At 33.7% G+C, this 19,299-nt stretch overlaps 1 protein-coding gene across 4 annotated transcripts in view; it reads right to left on the bottom strand.

The window, feature by feature from the left end:
• The window catches only part of KIF20B (kinesin family member 20B), an 83,376-nt gene that overhangs the window by 51,362 nt on the left and 12,715 nt on the right, over nucleotides 1-19,299 (bottom strand). For 2 of the 4 annotated variants that reach the window (XM_069567947.1, XM_069567948.1), the window contains exons 3-17: nucleotides 16,044-16,130; nucleotides 15,826-15,942; nucleotides 15,219-15,357; nucleotides 14,469-14,653; nucleotides 12,248-12,284; nucleotides 11,567-11,794; nucleotides 10,264-10,375; nucleotides 9,061-9,132; nucleotides 8,829-8,972; nucleotides 7,973-8,135; nucleotides 7,157-7,444; nucleotides 3,517-3,656; nucleotides 2,838-2,976; nucleotides 1,609-1,837; nucleotides 855-907 (exon numbers count right to left, since the gene is read on the bottom strand). In XM_069567947.1, the coding sequence (XP_069424048.1) occupies nucleotides 855-907; nucleotides 1,609-1,837; nucleotides 2,838-2,976; nucleotides 3,517-3,656; nucleotides 7,157-7,444; nucleotides 7,973-8,135; nucleotides 8,829-8,972; nucleotides 9,061-9,132; nucleotides 10,264-10,375; nucleotides 11,567-11,794; nucleotides 12,248-12,284; nucleotides 14,469-14,653; nucleotides 15,219-15,357; nucleotides 15,826-15,942; nucleotides 16,044-16,130 (2,133 nt within the window). The remainder of the gene's footprint in view (nucleotides 1-854; nucleotides 908-1,608; nucleotides 1,838-2,837; nucleotides 2,977-3,516; nucleotides 3,657-7,156; nucleotides 7,445-7,972; nucleotides 8,136-8,828; nucleotides 8,973-9,060; nucleotides 9,133-10,263; nucleotides 10,376-11,566; nucleotides 11,795-12,247; nucleotides 12,285-14,468; nucleotides 14,654-15,218; nucleotides 15,358-15,825; nucleotides 15,943-16,043; nucleotides 16,131-19,299) is intronic. The other 2 variants (XM_069567949.1, XM_069567950.1) reach the window with 1 other exon arrangement.

Genomic DNA, 19,299 nt, shown 5'->3' with positions numbered 1-19,299 from the left:
TCAATATAAGAGAGACATTACAGGGGACTACTGTACCTTCTATTTTACATAGTTTAATATAACAGTATGTTTACAACCAGCAGCTATTTTTATAAATAGGAAAAAAAATAAAAGAAAAGGAGGAGAATAGGAACTATCTAAACAACAGCTAAAATGTCTTGAATTGAGTACACTATTTTGGTTATCTTTTTAAGTACTGGGTATTAGATGCCAAGATTTTGAATTATTTATATCTGAGCATATGCTAAAATATTCAGCTCTTTAGAAGAACAAATATAAGTTAAAAGAAGGTCAGGAAAAATATTAAGTTTAGAGCTTTAAATTCACTTCACTTCTATGTATATCTGCAATTTCATACTTAGATCTAACAATGTCAAATCCATCTACAACCACTTAGAGTAATTATCTGATCTGAAGGTATAAAGTGCTAGAGATTTTCAGATTCTGATGCTGCACACTGATCAGGCCATATCCTAAATTTTAAAACAGTAACTTCAGACAAGATAAATACTATTTAAATAATCTATTCAACACAATGCACCTGGTAAAAGAATGACAGAGATGATTCTCTGGCAGCACATACAGATCTAAGATGCCTTCTAAGGGAAGAAAGCAAGACACAGACCTACAATCCTATTCATATAAAATTTTTAAAAGATGTATGTTACACACATACACAGACATATATATGCACATATACAAATAAAATCTTTTCTGGAAAGGCCAAAGAAACTTTCTAGAGACCATATGTGGAAAGAGGTATGAGAGTGAAGGCACTTATATACTCATTAATTATTCATGCTGTCTATTTTACTTATTAATTTCCTTATCAAGATAAAGCTTAAAAGCATTACCTTATTAGATTTCTCAAGCTCTTGAACCAATGAATTTAAATTAATTTCTGATTCTGAAAAAGTAAGAAAATTAAAAATAAGTATCTAAGCACCTAAAAAAAATATATCGCTAAATAGACACTTCATTGTTATACTCAGGAAAAAGATTTTTCACAGCAACAGAAGCACACACACAGCTACAGATTCTGCCACCAGAGAGTAATGTTTCTGAAAAAGCCACTTTCAAACCCCAGGGCAAAAATGAATGCTGTCTGCCCAATAGTAGAAAATTTCTGGAATAATGTCAGAAGAGAAGTAGCTTATACCTTTCTGATCCACTTCATAATGAGGCATCACTTATCTGCTATTTTCCACCCATCTTGTTTCACACAGAAAAGGGCAGAGTATTTCATCTAATACTTGCAACTAAGATGTGACAACCCCTCCCAGTCCCCTGCCACACACACACACAAATGAACAAACTTCGCAGCTTTACAATTTCCTATGAGATTTCTTAATTTGCTGATAAAGCTATACTTAGGTTTTGGGTTTTCCTGAAAGTCTATTTTCTAGTAATATTAGTCTAAAAGTAAAGAAAAGGAAAAATATATTTTTACTAGTAAATTACTGGAAACTAATATGAATGGTAAAATATCAAATGTTACCTCCATCATTTTCTGACCACTTGGTAAATAAGCTGCATAAACCTCATACGTACCAACTGTCTTTTTAAGAATTTATAACATCTACATAGGGATATAATACAGCCACTTACCACTTTCTCTCTTTTTTAACTCTTCTTGGGTTTTGATTAATTCTTCTTTGGTTTTAGCTAATTCAGCTTTAACTTGATTAAACTTTATTTCTAAACAACCAATAGCTTCCTGGGGGTCAGCAAGAGATGCAATATATAAGTGAGCAATTTCAGCCTGTTTCTTAATACCAGTGACATCATCTTGAAGAGAATCAATAATATCTTCAATTCCTACATAATTATGTCCTTCCTAAAAATAGCAAAAACCACATGCCTAACATTAACAGTGGCTTTCACTACTTCAGTGTGGTACCATCTAGCGTGTTTTAAAAACAAATAGCAAAACAAACGCACAACTTACAATTTTTTAAACATATTCTGTGTTTTTCTATTAGGTGACTATAGACATGTTTATGTTTTCTTATATAGAAGTACCTCCAAATATGAAAAAGATGTGTTCCATTAGTCATCTTCTATTTTATGGAACATGAGACATTATTTCTCCGTAAGAACAATGTCATAAACTGTTCGTTGTTTATGTACAGTTTACAGAACAATTATAATTACCTAGTTCAGGTGTACTCTTAGTCATATAACGAGTCTTTAAAAGATTTTTTGGGCAAGCTGAAGAAACAAATCCTCATTTTCACAAATCAGACTGAATCCCAAACTATGTCAGGGACACAGAATGATGGTTTGATGGCAAGAGCCTAGACATCATCATCCTGGACCACTGAACTAATTAAAATACAAAGCAAAACAAAAACAACCAACCATTCCAAAAAGATGTGATTGATTTCAGCTTCCGTAGAAGCAGCAGAGAAGAAAAATGTTTCCTCAACAATAGAGAATGGTTATTCGGCCAAGCAAGAGTGATTTTTCTATATATAAATATTTTTTTTTTAATCAGAAGGAAATTAAATGACCCTACAGGTCTGTCAGCCATATAAAATTCTTAAGTTTAAAACAAATCTGAGTGAGTATCCCATAATCATACAAAAAGCAATCTACCTACAAACACCACAATGACTCAAATAACACCAAACTAAGATATAAATGTAAAAGATATTTTTTTCTAAGTTCAATAGCTATACTTAAAACTATTTGTGTTTACATTCCTAACAAAGCCCATCTACTTAAAGTTACATATTAAGTTTTTTTAAACTCTGAAGTATATTGAATTATCACTGATGTCATATACTAACTCCCGGCACCTGTGCTTCATGTATTTAGCATTTCAGTTAACATACTTCAGTTTCATCCTTCAGGGCATGATCTTCATTCTTTGATTCTTCTTGAGCATCACATTTACCAATCAAATCCTTGAAAATAGCCAAACGACATTCAGCATTTTCTTCTAAAATTTCTCGTTCCTGAAGGAGAGTTTCCCTTCATAAAAGAAATTAATCCCATTAAGAAACAGAAAAACCACTACTTCACATTTTTATTTTAAATTTCTAAGATTAAGCACATTATAAATTAAAGTGAAAGTGTGAAAATGTTAGTTGCTGAGTCGTGTCCAACTCTCTGAGACCCCACTGGCTAGCCCACTAGGCTCAACTGTCCATGGGACTTTCCAGGCAAGAATACTGAAGTGCGTTGATATTTCCTTCTCCAGGGGATCTTTCTGACCCAGGAATCGAGCCCAGGTGTCTTGCATTGAAGGCAGATTCTTTACCATCTGAGCCACCAGGGAAGTCCCTGGTGGCTCAGACAGTAAATAAAAAGATTTATAAATTAAAAGTCAATTTAAATGATCACTCATATATAATTCACAGTCACCAAAGGGATTAGTAACAGCTATTTTCAAGCTTGCATAAAGGTGAGAGTTTAGAAGTCACCTAACATAAAAAAGCAAAAAAACAAAATTTTTTTTTCACAAGTAAATAAAATTTTCAATTTTTATTGGACATGAACAAAAAAACTTACTTAAAGTCAGCTTCTCGTTGGGCCAAATACTGAGTAAATTCCTGTGTAACTTCTTCACGAATTTTAAATTCCAATGTTAACTTTTCCTTTCTTTCATTTATTAGTTTTTTTTTCAAATTTTCTATTAAATCCAAAAGTTTCTAAAATATAAATATTAAAATTCTAATTAAAAAGCCAACAAATTCCAAGAGAAAGATATTCCATGTGTTTAAAAATAAAACTTTTCATTTCATTACTATACGTTTCCTTTTAATAAAGATAGTATTTTCACTAAAAACTATGTATATGCAGAGATTGATTAATGTGAAAAATCAAGTTCGTCTCGCCACATTTTAGAAACATAGTTCAAATGTCTGTCTGATTACACGAAGAATGAAGACAGAAGAAAACCTGAGCATCTATTATCTACTAGGAACTACTTTGGGAAGTTCATATTTTATTTCATTTAATCCACGCAATCCTTTTTATACTTAGTAGGAGCACTCAAATTTCCTAGGTAGGGAAAGTAAGGACGAAGCCTGTGGTAAATGCTTAAGTCTGAGTTTCAAGTTAGTCTACCAAAATACAAAGTTGACATGTTACACAGAGCAGTTACTGCGAATCCCCAGTTTTCAAAATGGCAAAGGGAGATATTACATTTTATCGGGTTTCTGTAACTATTCAAATGTAAGCAACAACTCTGTCATTGAAAGCACACACATAATTAATCATGTAATATGGACAATGAACAATAAAACAATTAAAATTTGACATTATAGCCAGTATAGGTATGCAAATTATAAGTCAAGAAAAGAGCCTGATAGCCTTTTTTTAAGGTTTCTGATTAAAGTTTCTCAATAATAAACTAATTAATAAACTCTCTCAAAGCTACAGATCTTTCACTTTCTCAATTTTATATTTGAAAATATTTTACAGATATCTTGACTTTGAAATTCTAAGAACTTCTACTGAGGAAATAATTTTATGTTTTGGCTATAAAATAGTCACTGTGTTTTTTGCAACAATGAGTGATTATATATAAACAAAAAAAAAGTAACACTCAACTCAAAAGTCAAGCTTAAGAAATGGGTTCAACTATGGTACCATCATACAGTAAAACTACTGTAATGAATTATGATGACATATTTACAATTCATAATTTCCACAACTTATTTTTAAATGAAGAAAATCTGTTAACAATATTGTAACAAACAGTAAAAATCCATTAACATGATCAGTAGATTTAGAGACATTTATATTTATTTCCCTTTTTCTAGATTCTATCATGATTATATAATACTTTTATAATTTTAAATAACCACAGACTCTTCCCAGTTTAAAACAATAAATATTTAATAGTAACTCAGTAACTATTGAAGAAGAGGGGCTTCTCTAATGCCTCAGATGGTACAGAATCCATCTGCAATGTAGGAGACCCAGGTTCAATCCCTGGGTGGGAAAGATCCTCTGCAGAAGGGAATGGCAAGCCACTCCAGAATTCTTGCCTAGGAAATCCCATGGACAGAGGAGCCTGGCAGAAGAGCTCATTGGGTCACAAAGAGTCAGACATGACTTACTAACACCTTCACTTTTCACATTGAAGAAGAAATGTGGGAGACTCAAAAGAAATCTGTATGAATGTGGGAATACCTTGGGAAATTGGTTTCTTTAAGTAATTCCCAACAACTAGTTTTCTATCACTGTTAGTATATGATAAAGTATTGAATGAAAAAAATTTTGGTTGGTTATTCAAGTTAAATGAATTTTAAGCATAAATATGTTATTATCAATATATTTCATAATGATCTTAATATATTTCATAATGATCTTTAATACTGACAGCCCTCTAATTAATAAAATGCTAACAACGTAAAGCATGAGAAACCTAATCATTTTCATTTTCAGAAGTATTACAAAAAACTTGGATGAAATTTTAATTTTGAAGTACCCAGTCAATATTATAAGATATGCATTTACACTATATAATCCTACATAAATGACATTATTTTTCCTTAATAAATTCATTAATGACTAACTTAGTAAGTTTAACAAACATTACACTGATATATAAACTTCAGTTTTGAGATCAAAAAAATTAAAGGACGACTATCAACGACTTAGCCTAGTTTTTCACTGAGGGAAGTACTACATTACAGAAATCCAGGGTAAACCAGGTTCAATCACATAGTGACCAGATAAACTAGAACTAATGGCATCTGGAGCTTTCATCTTCATTTCCAAGCAACACAGGCACAACAATGGCTTTCAGGGACACTAGAATAAACTATTAAGATGAGAGTATTTAACTCAATACATCACTGATCTATTTAAACTTCCACAGTGCACAGTACTATGATGTCAGATGTGTCAATACCACTGAGTCGGTTAATGAGGGGAACCAGCCATGTGGACATGCTCTGTATTTCGGAACTGTGTACATGCATGCTAGTCACTCAGTCGTGTCTGCCTCTTTACAACCCCATGGACTGCAGCTCGCCAGGTTCCTCTGTCCATGGGATTCTCCAGGCAAGAATATTAGAGCAAGTTGCAATTTCCTTCCCCAGGAGATCTTTCTGACCCAGGGATCAAACCTGCATCTCCTGCCCTGGCAGGCCAATTCTTTACCACTGAGCCACCTGGGAAGCCGTATTTTAGGATTAATGAAACTTAAATATATGTATGAATTTTATTTGGACAGAAATTACAAGAAACACCATTAAATCTTATTTGTTTCTATAAATGTAAGACGATCAAGTGATTTTTGTTTTAAATAAATTGAATAATCGGTACTAGGCACACATTTTGAACTCTTGTACTTAAGACTGCAAGGTAAAATTTTGGAGAAGTACGCTAAAATCACACGGTGAAAGGATACTGGGGAAGGATGAAAAGAGATCTGAAACACAACACTGAGTTAACCAAAACTTGGCTTCACCAAAAATGGAGAAATCAGACATTGTCTGCCTCCTAATGTGATTCAATGGGAAATTCACAACTTCATATATATAACAAGCTTGCCTGAAGTGTTAACCTAGATCATCTTATGATAATTATCTTATGATAATAAGATGATCCAGAGGGGATGTTTTCTACAAGACAACTAACCACAGATTTTCAAAAATATCTATGCTAGATTAGAGATTAACTGAAGAAACCTAATAATCAAAAGCAATGTATTGAGTTGTAGATCAAAAAGAAAGTGGCTATGAAAGGAAATACTTGGACCACTAGAGAAATCTCGATATGGACAATACAACACTATGTTACTGTATTAAAGTGAAAGTGCTTAGGTATCACAACGGCCTTTTGGTTGTGAGGAATGTGCCCATGTTCTTGGGAAACATGCTGAAGTAGTCAGTTGTAAGGTGTCATTATGTCTGCATCTTGTTTTCAAATGATACAGGCAAAAAAAAACGTGCATTCACACTCACAGAAAGAAAATATAAAAATGGCAAAAATTTTAACAATTAGCAAATCCAGATGAAATGCAAATGAGTATTCATTATATTATTCTTTCTATGGGTGTGAAAATTTTCAAAACATGTAAATGAAAGATAAACTTAGTGTACTGTTGGAAAAAATGGGAGAAAGAGCCTTAAGAATTATTAACCATAACTTCAGAATAAGTAAGCCCATTTTAGAAATATGAGTTAATACATACTCTCTTCCCCGCATGGCTACTGAAAGCCTTATCATCCTCTAATGTATTATCTAGATCTTCATTAGTAAATTCAGTTTCCACATTCTGCTTTTCTTCAGCTTCTTCTAGATCCTCAACCAAATCTTCATCTTCCACCACATCTTCTAGGCTACTTTCCCATGAAATCGTGGACCTTTTTTCATTCAGTATTTTATTATCTGAATTATTAACATCTAATGATTCATCTTGAGATTTGACAAATCCAAATGATTTCTCTTGAGAGCAATTTAAAATATCTGGAACACAAACCTGGTAAAATATGCAATGTAACTGTTAAAACAAAGGTAAAACTGTCAACAAGAAAAAACAATTATAAATTTAAGTCAAATGACAACTTGAGAATTAAAAAGAAAAATCTATACAAATATACAAGAAGGAATTAACACACTCAAATACATATTTGATAAGAAAAAAGCTAATTACACATGTATACTACATATAAATCTACTTTCCTGGGTTAAGTTCTTAGTACTATTCCCAGCAGGGAGTTTCCTAATTAGCCACTAAATAAGCCAGATGGACAGCAGAGCATATAATTCGCTGCATACTTCCAATCTGTAACGGGTAAGTTATTTATTACTGAGGTCATTTTACTCTTAAGCAGGGGTAACTTTCAATTTTTTTCCTATGCCTACTACTCAAATATCACATTTTTAATTTTCAATTTTCTAGGTTTACAGCTATAAGTACAAAATGTATTATCTACTCTAAGAAAAAAAATCATTACTACTCTAATAATACGAAGCTTAACAAATTCTGAAATTTAGCTATATTTACTTTTTGTGCAATGGCTGAGAACTTCAACACATTGAGTGTCTCATCATAGGCAAAAGAACACTGGCTGATGTTGACAATCATACATATCTTCCCTTTACCATTAAAAAAACTTTGAAAATAGTGGGTCAATTTACTTTCCCGGAAAGGCACATGCTGTTGAAACCTATGGAAGATATTTTCAAAAAACTAAAAGTTAAAACAAGTCTTGTGAAGTCAGAATACTGATAAATTTTACAAAGAAATAACATAACAACCATGGACTTAAATTCTAGCTTAGTAATTAGTTTCATTTGTACTAGTCATTTTCTGTTTATTCGTGTTGTTTTCTTTAAACACTGCTACCATTGTTAATACTTATAGTAATAACCAACTAGGCAAAATGTAAAGGAAGTCACAATGAAGTGGGTTGTGTTCTCTAGTGTATAGCAATTACGCAATATATAACCCTTAACTAGAAAATGGTAAAGGCTGGATTTATCTTTTACTTAGCCTAAAATGCTAGTTAATATAGAAATCTATCACATCTAGAAAAACAAAATGCATTAATAAGAATAATATGGTTTCAAAGTCTGTTAATAAACCAGCATTAAAAGCTTGTTATCTAAGTTGTCTGTTGATACATATTTGCTATAGAAAATACTGTGTTTACCTGAGTCACTGGCATTGACTGATAATGCTTTTCATTTCTATCATTTTTTTAATCCAAGATCTCTAAGAAATTTTGATTATAATCCATTCCTAGTCATTACATAAGAAGCAAGTTAAAAACAAAAGCTTTTAAAACTAGCAAAGCTGAAAGTTTAAATATTATTAATATAACCCTTGATATGCTGATAACATGTTCAGCAATTCTTACTTTTTTTCGCTGTTCTTCAAAACACTGATACACTTTCCCAGAGTCAATAAAGAAGAGTTGATGTTCCCAGTCTCTCTTAACCTTTCACCTTCATTCTGTGTCCTCATGCTTCGTTCTGAGCCAGCAAGATCACATAAAGACAATCTAAATTAACCAGAGGAAAAAAACTTTAAAAAATTCTTCAAAACAAAAAAATTCAAAATAATTACAATTTAAACAATGCTCAACTTACTCACTGACTCGTATTACATGTGGTATTTCTGAATCTTCAATCTGTAATATTCTAATGGTAAATATGCTGTGACTAAAAGAAATAAACAAAGTTAAATATTATCACTCACTCTTTATTTCTGCATTCTAAATAGAAGAGGCAAGCATCTAAATCAATATCTATTTTTTATCCTAATACCAGCCATCATTACAGTACTACATTCTCCAACTAGCTGTCAGTGCTCCACTGTCACCTCCATAACACTCGGCCACTAAAACCAAAGAGCTTATCTTTCTTTCACTTAGCCCCAGGTCCTTCAAAGTTATTCTTCTCAACATTCCAGCTTCTATGAATGAAGTAATTCGTAATAAAGTCGAAATTTGCTTGCAAAGATATTACTTATAAAAATGGTATAACGCACAGCTAATCACTTGAATCAAGCAAAGTACACATTTGGCTTACATGCCTAAATATTGGCTTATCTGGATTACATGTTGTCCTTAAGCCATACATGGGAGACGGTGCTCTTTCCCCTTTAAGAGAAAATCTGTTTTCAGTATCTCACTATTTAAACTTAACATCCTTTTGTCTCTCATTCTCTAATCCCTTCCATTAAAAACATCCTTCCTTAGCCCTTGGAAATACTGGCCTAACTCAGTATTTATACAGTGTCTATGTTCATGGAGTAAGTAGGAAAAACACAGAGAAACGTCCTATATTACAGGCAATTAAAACACTGAGCTTAGATATTTACATATAGAAAGAATAAAAATACTTCACATTGAGTGCAAATTAGTAAACTGTATGTCAGAACAAGAAATTAGTCCTGATAATCTTATGTGTTTAGCGTTTAGTTTACAGAATGTTTTATGCCTACAAATTAATTTAACATATCAGAAAACCTACTGTCTGATTTAATCTTAAATTAGTTGTATTTAAATGAGCACAGCTACTAGGGCTTCCCTAGAAGCTCAGTTGGTAAAGAATCCACCTGCAATGCAGGAGACCCAAGTTCAATCCATGGGTTGGGGAGATCCCCCTGGAGAAGGAAATGGCAATCCACTCCAGTATTCTTGCCTGCAGAATTCCATGGACAGAAGAGTCTGGCGGGCTATAGTCCATGGGATTGCAGAGTCCAACGGGGTTATGTGACTTTCACTTTCAAATTAGCACAGAACACCTGGGTGCCTCAGGTCAGGCTTATACCACAAATTTACTCCTTACCTTCTACTAGAAGCATTGTTCAGTTTTGTGAAAGCAACACTCTGGTGCTTTGTTCCTAGCTTTAAAAGTCTATATGCTTCTTTGGCATCAGACACTTGAATCCACTGTAGATCTTTAAAAAAATGAAGAGGCACATATCAATTTACAAATGTACAGCATTTTCTATACAATGTAATCTCTTTGAAGATTTTTATCTCTTTCCTAAAGACATATAATGAAATCTCTTTTAATAACACATCCTGCTGCTGCTGCTGCTAAGTCACTTCAGTCGTGTCCAATTCTGTGCGACCCCATAGACGGCAGCCCACCAGGCTTCCCCGTCCCTGGGATTCTCCAGGCAAGAACACTGAAGTGGGTTGCCGTTTCTTTCTCCAATGCATGAAAGTAAAAAGTGAAAGTGAAGTCGCCCAGTCATGTCCGACTCTTACTGAACCCATGGACTACAGCCCACCAGGCTCCTCTGCCCATTGGATTTTCCAGGCAAGAGTACTGGAGTGGGGTGCCATTAGGTATAGCCAACTCAGCTATCTCATATTCCACTAGAAAATAAGTACACAAGATGAGAATATTATAATGATTTTCTAGCATAAACACAAAAAGTAAATGTTCTTCAACAGTTTGCCAAAGGGAAAATTAAAAATAGGTTAAGAATCCTCAGAATTAGACATCCGGGGGAAAAAAAAAAAAAGAGAGAGAAAGTACATTACAGAGTAAACCTAGAAAATTAACTAGCTATGAGATTTTTAGATAGATTGCAATTCATTTCTGAGTCATGGAATCAAATTTCTTGAGCCATAACTAGCATTTTGTAAAAATGAAGTAGAATGTATAAAACACCAAAGTGTATTCCTTGCAGTGAGGGTAAATATAATTAATGATAATTTTCAATTGTAAATATGCACACACACACACACACACGCAGGTGGAGAATCATGATGTCATTAATAAGTATTTCCTACTGTAGGGTAGTGATTTTTAAAAGGTTGGAAAAATATCACTGTGGTATACCAAGTAACTCCAAGGTCTGAATACTGTTACAAAGCAGCAGAATAATGTGAATATACACATACAGCTTTTCCTATTCCCTAAAATTCAATCAATAATACTCAAGAAACAAAATACTAAACCCTTTTACCTTCAGGTTTAATGAACATACCAAAACATATTTTCAAAGCACAAACTACTCTTACTATCTTGCTATGAATAAATAGTATAAAAACTTTCAATTTCCAGTCTGCTTTTCTATAACAAAGCCTAGAAAGAAACTTCAGAGCAAAAGAGTAAAAAATATTCATCAGTATACCTTTTATGAAAGAATAGCCTTTTACATCTTGGGAAAGGCGCAGTGTCTTTCTCTTCTGGAACTTAGATGATACAGGAACAAACAAATCATAAATACATTCGTTGTAAATCTCAAAGAAAGATACCCACACAGAAAATTTTCTATTAATATCCATGTTCAAGTTCGAGTGTTCACAATCTTTCATGGATTCTTCAAACTCTGGGATACTCAAAGAGTTTGTTAGACTTCCTACAGAAAATTTAAAAAAAAGATAATCACAAAATTAAATAAGATAATAGGCTATTATCTTATTATCTTTTAAGACTCCCCAGCATGAGAAACTAAGTATCCAAATCTTCTGATTAGCAGTGTTAAAAATTTTTTGGACCAAAGCAGATAAAAATATTTGTGTTCACCAAAATTTGGCTTTTTTGTTTTGCAAATATGTTAATAAACCAAAACGGAATTAAATGTAAAGGACAGAGAAAAAAATAGTGCCACTCTTGAATTCAACATAAAAGTTAACAATCAGTTATTAAATCCAAATAAAACCTTATGGTGACTGGCATTTCATATAGTTATGTACCATTTTTAAGTGTTATTGACTGTGTCATTAAAGAAATTAAATCACCAGGAGTGATTGAAAAATCGAAAGCTTGTAAGCAATCGACGTCTTAAAGGTATGAGGGAAGGGAGCCTCACCATAAAGAGCGCCGTAACTGCCATTACGCGTGGCAACCTGGAAAAGATTTCTTAAGTTAGAAGATGTTCTTAGTTAGGATTGAAGAGTCAGTAAATTCTTTACCTATCCAAATAAGTCACCAGCCTTTCATCTACTCAATTCAACAACCTAACAGGAAATTTGGGGAAACTACAGAAAATAGTCAAAGGAATGCCATCATATATAATCCCTGCCACTCAGAGGCAATTACTATTAATATCTCAATTACTATTAGTATCTTCTATTCTTTTCCCTACACTGATTGCATTGTAGGCTTTCTCTATATAAAATTAAAAATTATTAACAAACATTTGGTGGCTGCATAACTGACTAGATGTGATATGAAATGACTTAATTAAATACTACTAAGATAAACATCTTATATATCTTAGCATATTTTTTCTTTCTGTAATTTCTTTGTTCCCTTAGGCTATATACTTTAATCTGAATTGGTAGATGAAAAGATATGAACTTTTTTTAAGCTGTCACTAAAAATATAGTATTGCTAAACTGCTTTGGAGAAATACAGTTTACAATCAATATATGGAAGTGAAAATGTGTATCTCATGTCATATAACTGGAACATATAATATTGTACAGCAATCTCAATAAAAAGAGATTTTAAAAAATGAAAGTGTGATCTCATGTTTTTAATATTTTAATAATTTCATAGGCAAAATAATATTTTAACTAGATAACCTGTTAGAGAATTTTTTTTTCAATATTAATGACTTGAATTTCCTCTATGAATTATCTATACAAATGTCCACCAATCTCCACAAATCTTGTTAAAATACTATTTTACTTTCAGAGAGCATAATCATGGACTCTGAACTTTACTCTCTACCCAGCAACAACACTACTTTTAAACCCGGATTTCTAAATTATTTAAAAACAAATCCCCATCAGTGTTTTCAATATATCCAAAAAGATTAACAGTTTTTAACAACCTCAGAATAAACATGTAAAAACATAACACAAAATCCAGAAGGCCCAGAAGAAATAAATAGACAAGTATATATAACTTTATTAAAACATGTTTTAATAAAAAATTATTAAAAAGGAAAAAGGATAAAACATAAACAGATCAGACATGTGAATTAATGTAATAAGAGATTTATGATATGTTAAATGAAAGAGCAAGTTATAGTCTGTATAATAAAATCTCATTTTTGTTCAAATAAAAGACCATTATCCCACATACAAAGAAAAAGGAATAAAGATATATGCGACTGTTTATGCTGCTGCTGCTAAGTCGCTTCAGTCATGTCCGACTCTGTGCGACATCATAGACAGCAGCCCACCAGGCTCCCCCATCCCTGGGATTCTCCAGGCAAGAACACTGGAGTGGGTTGCCATTTCCTTCTCCAATGCATGAAAGTGAAAAGTGAAAGGGAAGTCGCTCAGTCGTGTCTGACTCTTAGCGACCCCATGGACTGCAGCCTACCAGGCTCCTCCGTCCACGGGATTTTCCAGGCAAGAGTACTGGAGTGGGGTGCCATTGCCTTCTCCAGCGACTGTTTATACATGACTATATTTGCCTGTGTATATGAACTTCCTGGTGGCTCACAGTAAAGAATCCGCCTGCCAAGGTGGAGATGCAGGTTCAATCCCTGGGTCCAGAAGATGCCCTGGAGGAGGAAATGGCAACCCACTCCAGTGTTCTTATCTGGGAAATCCCATGGACAGAGGAGCCTGGCGGGCTACAACCCATGGGGTCACAAAGAATCGGACATGACTCAGCGACTAAACAACATATAGACATACACAGAAACCTCAGTACAGAGATTTTTTTTTTTGGGGGGGTATACCGAGAAAAAGATCAAAAAGGGTATGCTCATATCTGTTAATATTAGTTTTTCTCTTCAGAAATGAAATTATTTATTTTTCATATCCTCTTGTTTAGATTTTGTATATACATATTACTTTTACAAATAGAAAAAGGAATTTAAAAAAATCATTATATAGAAAGTTGCTGTTTCTACAACCACCTAAAATGATTAAAGAACATTTACATTTATTTTGTTTAAACATTTCAGCTGTTTGTACAATACAAATTGAAGAAATGTCTTCAAAAAAACTTTTAATCACAAAGAAAAGACAACAACCACAACAAGCTATTTCAATACAGGCTGAAACAAACTGAAGAGCTAATAAAAGGTCACAATTATGCGTATTTTATCTGCTAAAATACTCCCATACCTCTTTAATTTGCCGAAGTAATGCACTTTTGCTAGCGACTTCTTCTTTCTCTTGGTCTGGTGATAACCGTAAGTATTCTCTGGACCTATGTGGTTTAAGGTTCATCTTTGTATACAGTCTTTCCTGAAGACTATCAAATAATACATTCAAAGTTCGAGGAAGAATGCCGGTATTTTCTTCTGTGCCTATGACAAGAATTTGTGTTTTACAGTCTTTCCAAGTACTAAGAAAGAGTAAAGAAATATTGTTGAACTACCAAGACTCCTTTTATACCACCAATAGGCAAGGGGAAAAAAGTATGACAAAAAGTGAGAAAAGTTGCAGATTACTCAGTGTTCCATCACTTTGGTTTTCATTGTATAACTGACATTTATCAACTATTAGTCTGATGTAAAACCTGAAATTTTATATTCAGATCAGATTTTAAGACTGGCTATCATTCATTATCACAAAGTATAAAAGTAAAATAAAATATAAAGTGTTTCCCTGGTTTTCTGTGCTTAATTCTTTACGTTACATCAGTCCTTTTTCCAAGTTTTCATCATCATTTAATTCTCTTATCATATGGACAGTTTCACAAATAAGATTTGATTTAAAAGCCATGGGCAATACACATTCAATATGCTATTACTATTACTATTAAAAACAAAGCAATTTTGCAAGGTAATGGAAACAAAACTATAAGTATTATGAAAATGAGCAAATATTAGGGCTTCTTTTTTTCTTTCTAGCAAAAATAAAACCATTTACCTTGAAATGTGTAAGTTTTTCCAGAATTGGTTAGCCCATAAGTAAAAATCAGCCGACTCTGTCCTTTCAAGAGGTCTTTAACTGGCTGCAGAATGCAACCCTCGAAGAATTCCTTCTGTGTAGTTTCTGGGCCAAAAACCTAAACAAGCATTTTTTAAACCAAGTCTTTTTAGAAAATTCAAGTTAACAGTCATGAGTTCTACCCTTTACTATTTTTAATATTTAGAAGATTCTGTCTTACAAGCCTCATTCTTAAAATAGTTGACATATCCCCAATCCCCACAAATACAACTGCTAGTTTAACTACTGCCAAAAGTTTTCATGATAGAAATCTGATCCAGCCAATAACCTTTCATCTAAATTTTTAAAAGAACATTTCCACCAACCATAAAGAGACTGTAAGATTTTTACAATGATTTATTCAATTATATATTTACACACCTAAAATTTGAGCCCTACCATTAAGAAAACAATACCAGAACCTAAGATCTAAGTTTCGTAAGCACAAGGTGTGTAGAGTTCATTATATACAATTAGGTAGCAATTTAGCTTAAGCCAAGTCTCTTTATCTTAAAAGAAAAACCTTCAGTTTCATATGGGTACCTACCTTGGAAAAACTGAATTTCTGTGCCATCTGCCCAGAGCCTTTCTCACTTAAACGACCAAGGGTACACTGAGGCTCCTTCATCACAACAGTCTGTGAATCCAGAATATACACACAGCCCTAGAACACAAATAATTAAAAACCCACAACAAATATACTAAAACGACGATATTGTGCCCACTTAATGGAAATAAAATTATAAAATTAAATTCAGCACCAACCTCAGACTCATGTTCTTTTTCTGTCTGTGTGAATGGTCTTACTCGAAGACAAACTTGGAGATAATCTTTAGATTCGGAACTGTTTGCCTTAAAAAGGAGAAAATATTTTAAAGATATAAAATGCAGGTTGTCAGAGATCACCTTTCTTTAAAGTGGCTGATTGTTACAGAATAATCTGAGATTATACAAAACTTCTAGGCAAACAGTGACTCTTCTGTCTTCATCCATTTTATATTTGTTTAAAGAAAAACAAATCTGTTTAAAAAAAAAAATGCCAGAAAAGACTCAATTTTCCCTGTCTTCTATATTTATATTTAAAGTTTACAACACGCTTCTTTGGCATAAAATCATAACTTTTATAACCAATACAAATAACAGGGCTGAGAGTCACTACAACATAAAAGAGTAGAGTAAATCACAAGTAACCAGAATACTCAATTAACCCAAATGCTCAATACATCATGTATTTTCATTTATTTATTTTGGTGTATTACATTCTCCTTACGGCTCCCTTTGAGAAAGGAATTAGCTTAGTTCACTTTTTAAAAAATAATTTTAAAGAAATGTTTTATCTTAAAAAGTAAAAAGAAAACAACTACATGAAAAACACAATTCACCAAACAAGACACAAAAAGAAAAGTTGAATAACCCTACACCTATTAAAGAAATTCATCTTATATTCAAACAAAATAATCCTACATAAAAACTCCAAACCCTCCAAAAACCAATACCATTTGCAATAACCTGGTAGTTCATTGGTAAATTCCCTCAAACATTTAAGGTTATAATCACACAAATTAAAGACACACTCTAAGAAAATGGATAGGGAACACCTTTCAATTAATTTGAGTTTGATATAACCTGAAGACCACAACCTGACAAAGATATCCTCAGAAAAAATGACAGAACAATATCCCTAATAATTATAAGATAGAGGCAAACTGTTCCCCAAAGTGTTGTGCCATCTTCTATTCCCACAAACAGCGGATAACACGTCAGCTGCTCTGCACATTCACCAGCGGATGATGTGGCCAGTATTCCTCATTATCGCCCTTCTAGTGGGTGTGAGGGTGGCATCTGATTGTGGATTTAATTTATGCATTTCCCTTATAGTGAAGAGGAACTAAAGAGCCTCTTAATGAAAGTGAAAGAGAAGAGTGAAAAAGCTGGCTTAAAGCTCAACATTCAGAAAACTAAGATCATGGCATTCTGTCCCGTCACTTCATGGCAAACATATGGGGAAACAATGCAAACAGTGGCTGACTTTACTTTTGGGGGCTCTAAAATCACTGCAGATGGTAACTGCAGCATGAAATTAAAAGACGCTTATTCCTTGGAAGGAAAGTTATGACCAACCTAGATAGCATATTCAAAAGCAGAGACATTACTTTGCCAACAAAGGTCCGTCTAGTCAAGGCTATAGTTTTTCCAATAGTCATGTATGGATGTGAGAGTTGGACTATAAAGAGAGATTAGCACCGAAGAATTGATGCTTTTGAACTGTGGTGTTGAAAAAGACTCTTGAGAGTCCCTTGGACTGCAAGGAGATCCAACCAGTCCTTCCTAAAGGAAATTAGTCCTGGGTGTTCATTAGAAGGACTGATGCTGAAGCTGAAACTCCAATATTTTGGCCACCTGATGCAAAGAGCTGACTCATTTGAAAAGACCCTGCTGTTGGGAAAGATTGAAGGCAGGAAGAGAAGGGGACAACAGAAGATGAGATGGCTAGATGGTATCACCGACTCAATGGACATGAGTTTGGGTGAACGCTGGGAGTTATTGATGGACAGCGAGGCCTGGTATGCTGCGATTCGTGGGGTCGCAAAGAGTAGAACACAACTGAGCAACTGAACTGACTATGACTAAGGATGTTGAGTACCTTTCCATGTCCATATTAACCCTATGTATAGCTTCTTTTGTGAAGTATCTGTACAAATCTTTTACCCATTTTTATTAGACTGTTTTCTTATTCAGTTCAGTTCAGTCACTCAGTCGTGTCCGACTCTTTGCAACCCCATGAATTGCAGCATGCCAGGCCTCCCTGTCCATCACCATCTCCTGGAGTTCACCCAAACTCATGTCCACGGAGTCTGTGATGCCATCCAGCCATCTTATCCTCTGACATCCCCTTCTCCTCCCGCCCCCAATCCCTCCCAGCATCACAGTCTTTTCCAATGAGTCAACTCTTCACATGAGGTGGCCAAAGCATTGGAGCTTCAGCTTTAGCATCAGTCCTTTGGACACCCAGGACTGATCGCCTTTAGAATGGACTGGTTGGATCTCCTTGCAGTCCAAGGGACTCTCAAGAGTCTTCTCCAACACCACAGTTCAAAAGCATCAATACTTTGGCGCTCAGCTTTCTTCACAGTCCAACTTTCGCATCCATACATGACCACTGGAAAAACCAGAGCCTGACTAGATGGACCTTTGTTGGCAAAGTAATGTCTCTGCTTTTGAATATGCTATCTAGGTTGGTCATAACTTTCCTTCCAAGGAGTAAGCGTCTTTTAATTTCATGGCTGTAATCACCATTATTGATATGTAATTGTTTTAATATAACCTGAAAAAAAGTTCCCTGTCAGGAAAAAAAGAGGCAAAAATTCCCTAACAAAATATTAGCTAATATATAAAACAGGAAAGTATATCCTAACGAAAAATAGTTTATCCTAGTGCAAGGTCAAGCTGGCATTCAAAAATCAATTAGTATATTAAAAGAATAAATGAAAAACTTTCATCACTACTAGATGCAAAAGAAGTGCATATGAATGACTTGAATTTGATATATGTATTCAACATCCATTCATAATAAGAATTACAGCAGACTGGAACAGAAGGGAACACCTTAACCTGATAAAAGCACTTATAAGAAACCTATACTTAACATCATATTTGATGACAAAAGAGTGAATCAGAGAAGAGTAGCAAGATGAGTAACAACAAAGGGATTTCTGCTTTCACCACCTCTATTCAACACTCTATTAGAGGTTCTAGATGTTTTAGCCAAAGTCATCAGGTGAAAGGAGGGGGAGAGGAGGAAAAAAGTGAAGGAGAGGGAAGAGGAAGAAGAGAAGAAAAAGGAAGAGGAAAAGGATGGGAAGGTAGAGATAAAACTCTTTATTCACAGACATCATGAACATCTACATTTTTATATGTTAAAAATCTGAAAACACCTTCAAAAAAGTTATCAGAATTATTAAATGAGTTTAGCAATGTAGTATGATAGAAGACCAATATCCAAAAAGTCATGTTTCTGTAT

Source organism: Ovis canadensis, chromosome 22 (assembly GCF_042477335.2).
Source record: "Ovis canadensis isolate MfBH-ARS-UI-01 breed Bighorn chromosome 22, ARS-UI_OviCan_v2, whole genome shotgun sequence".
Taxonomy (NCBI): Eukaryota; Metazoa; Chordata; class Mammalia; order Artiodactyla; family Bovidae; genus Ovis; species Ovis canadensis.
This window is presented reverse-complemented; position numbering and strand designations above follow the sequence as displayed.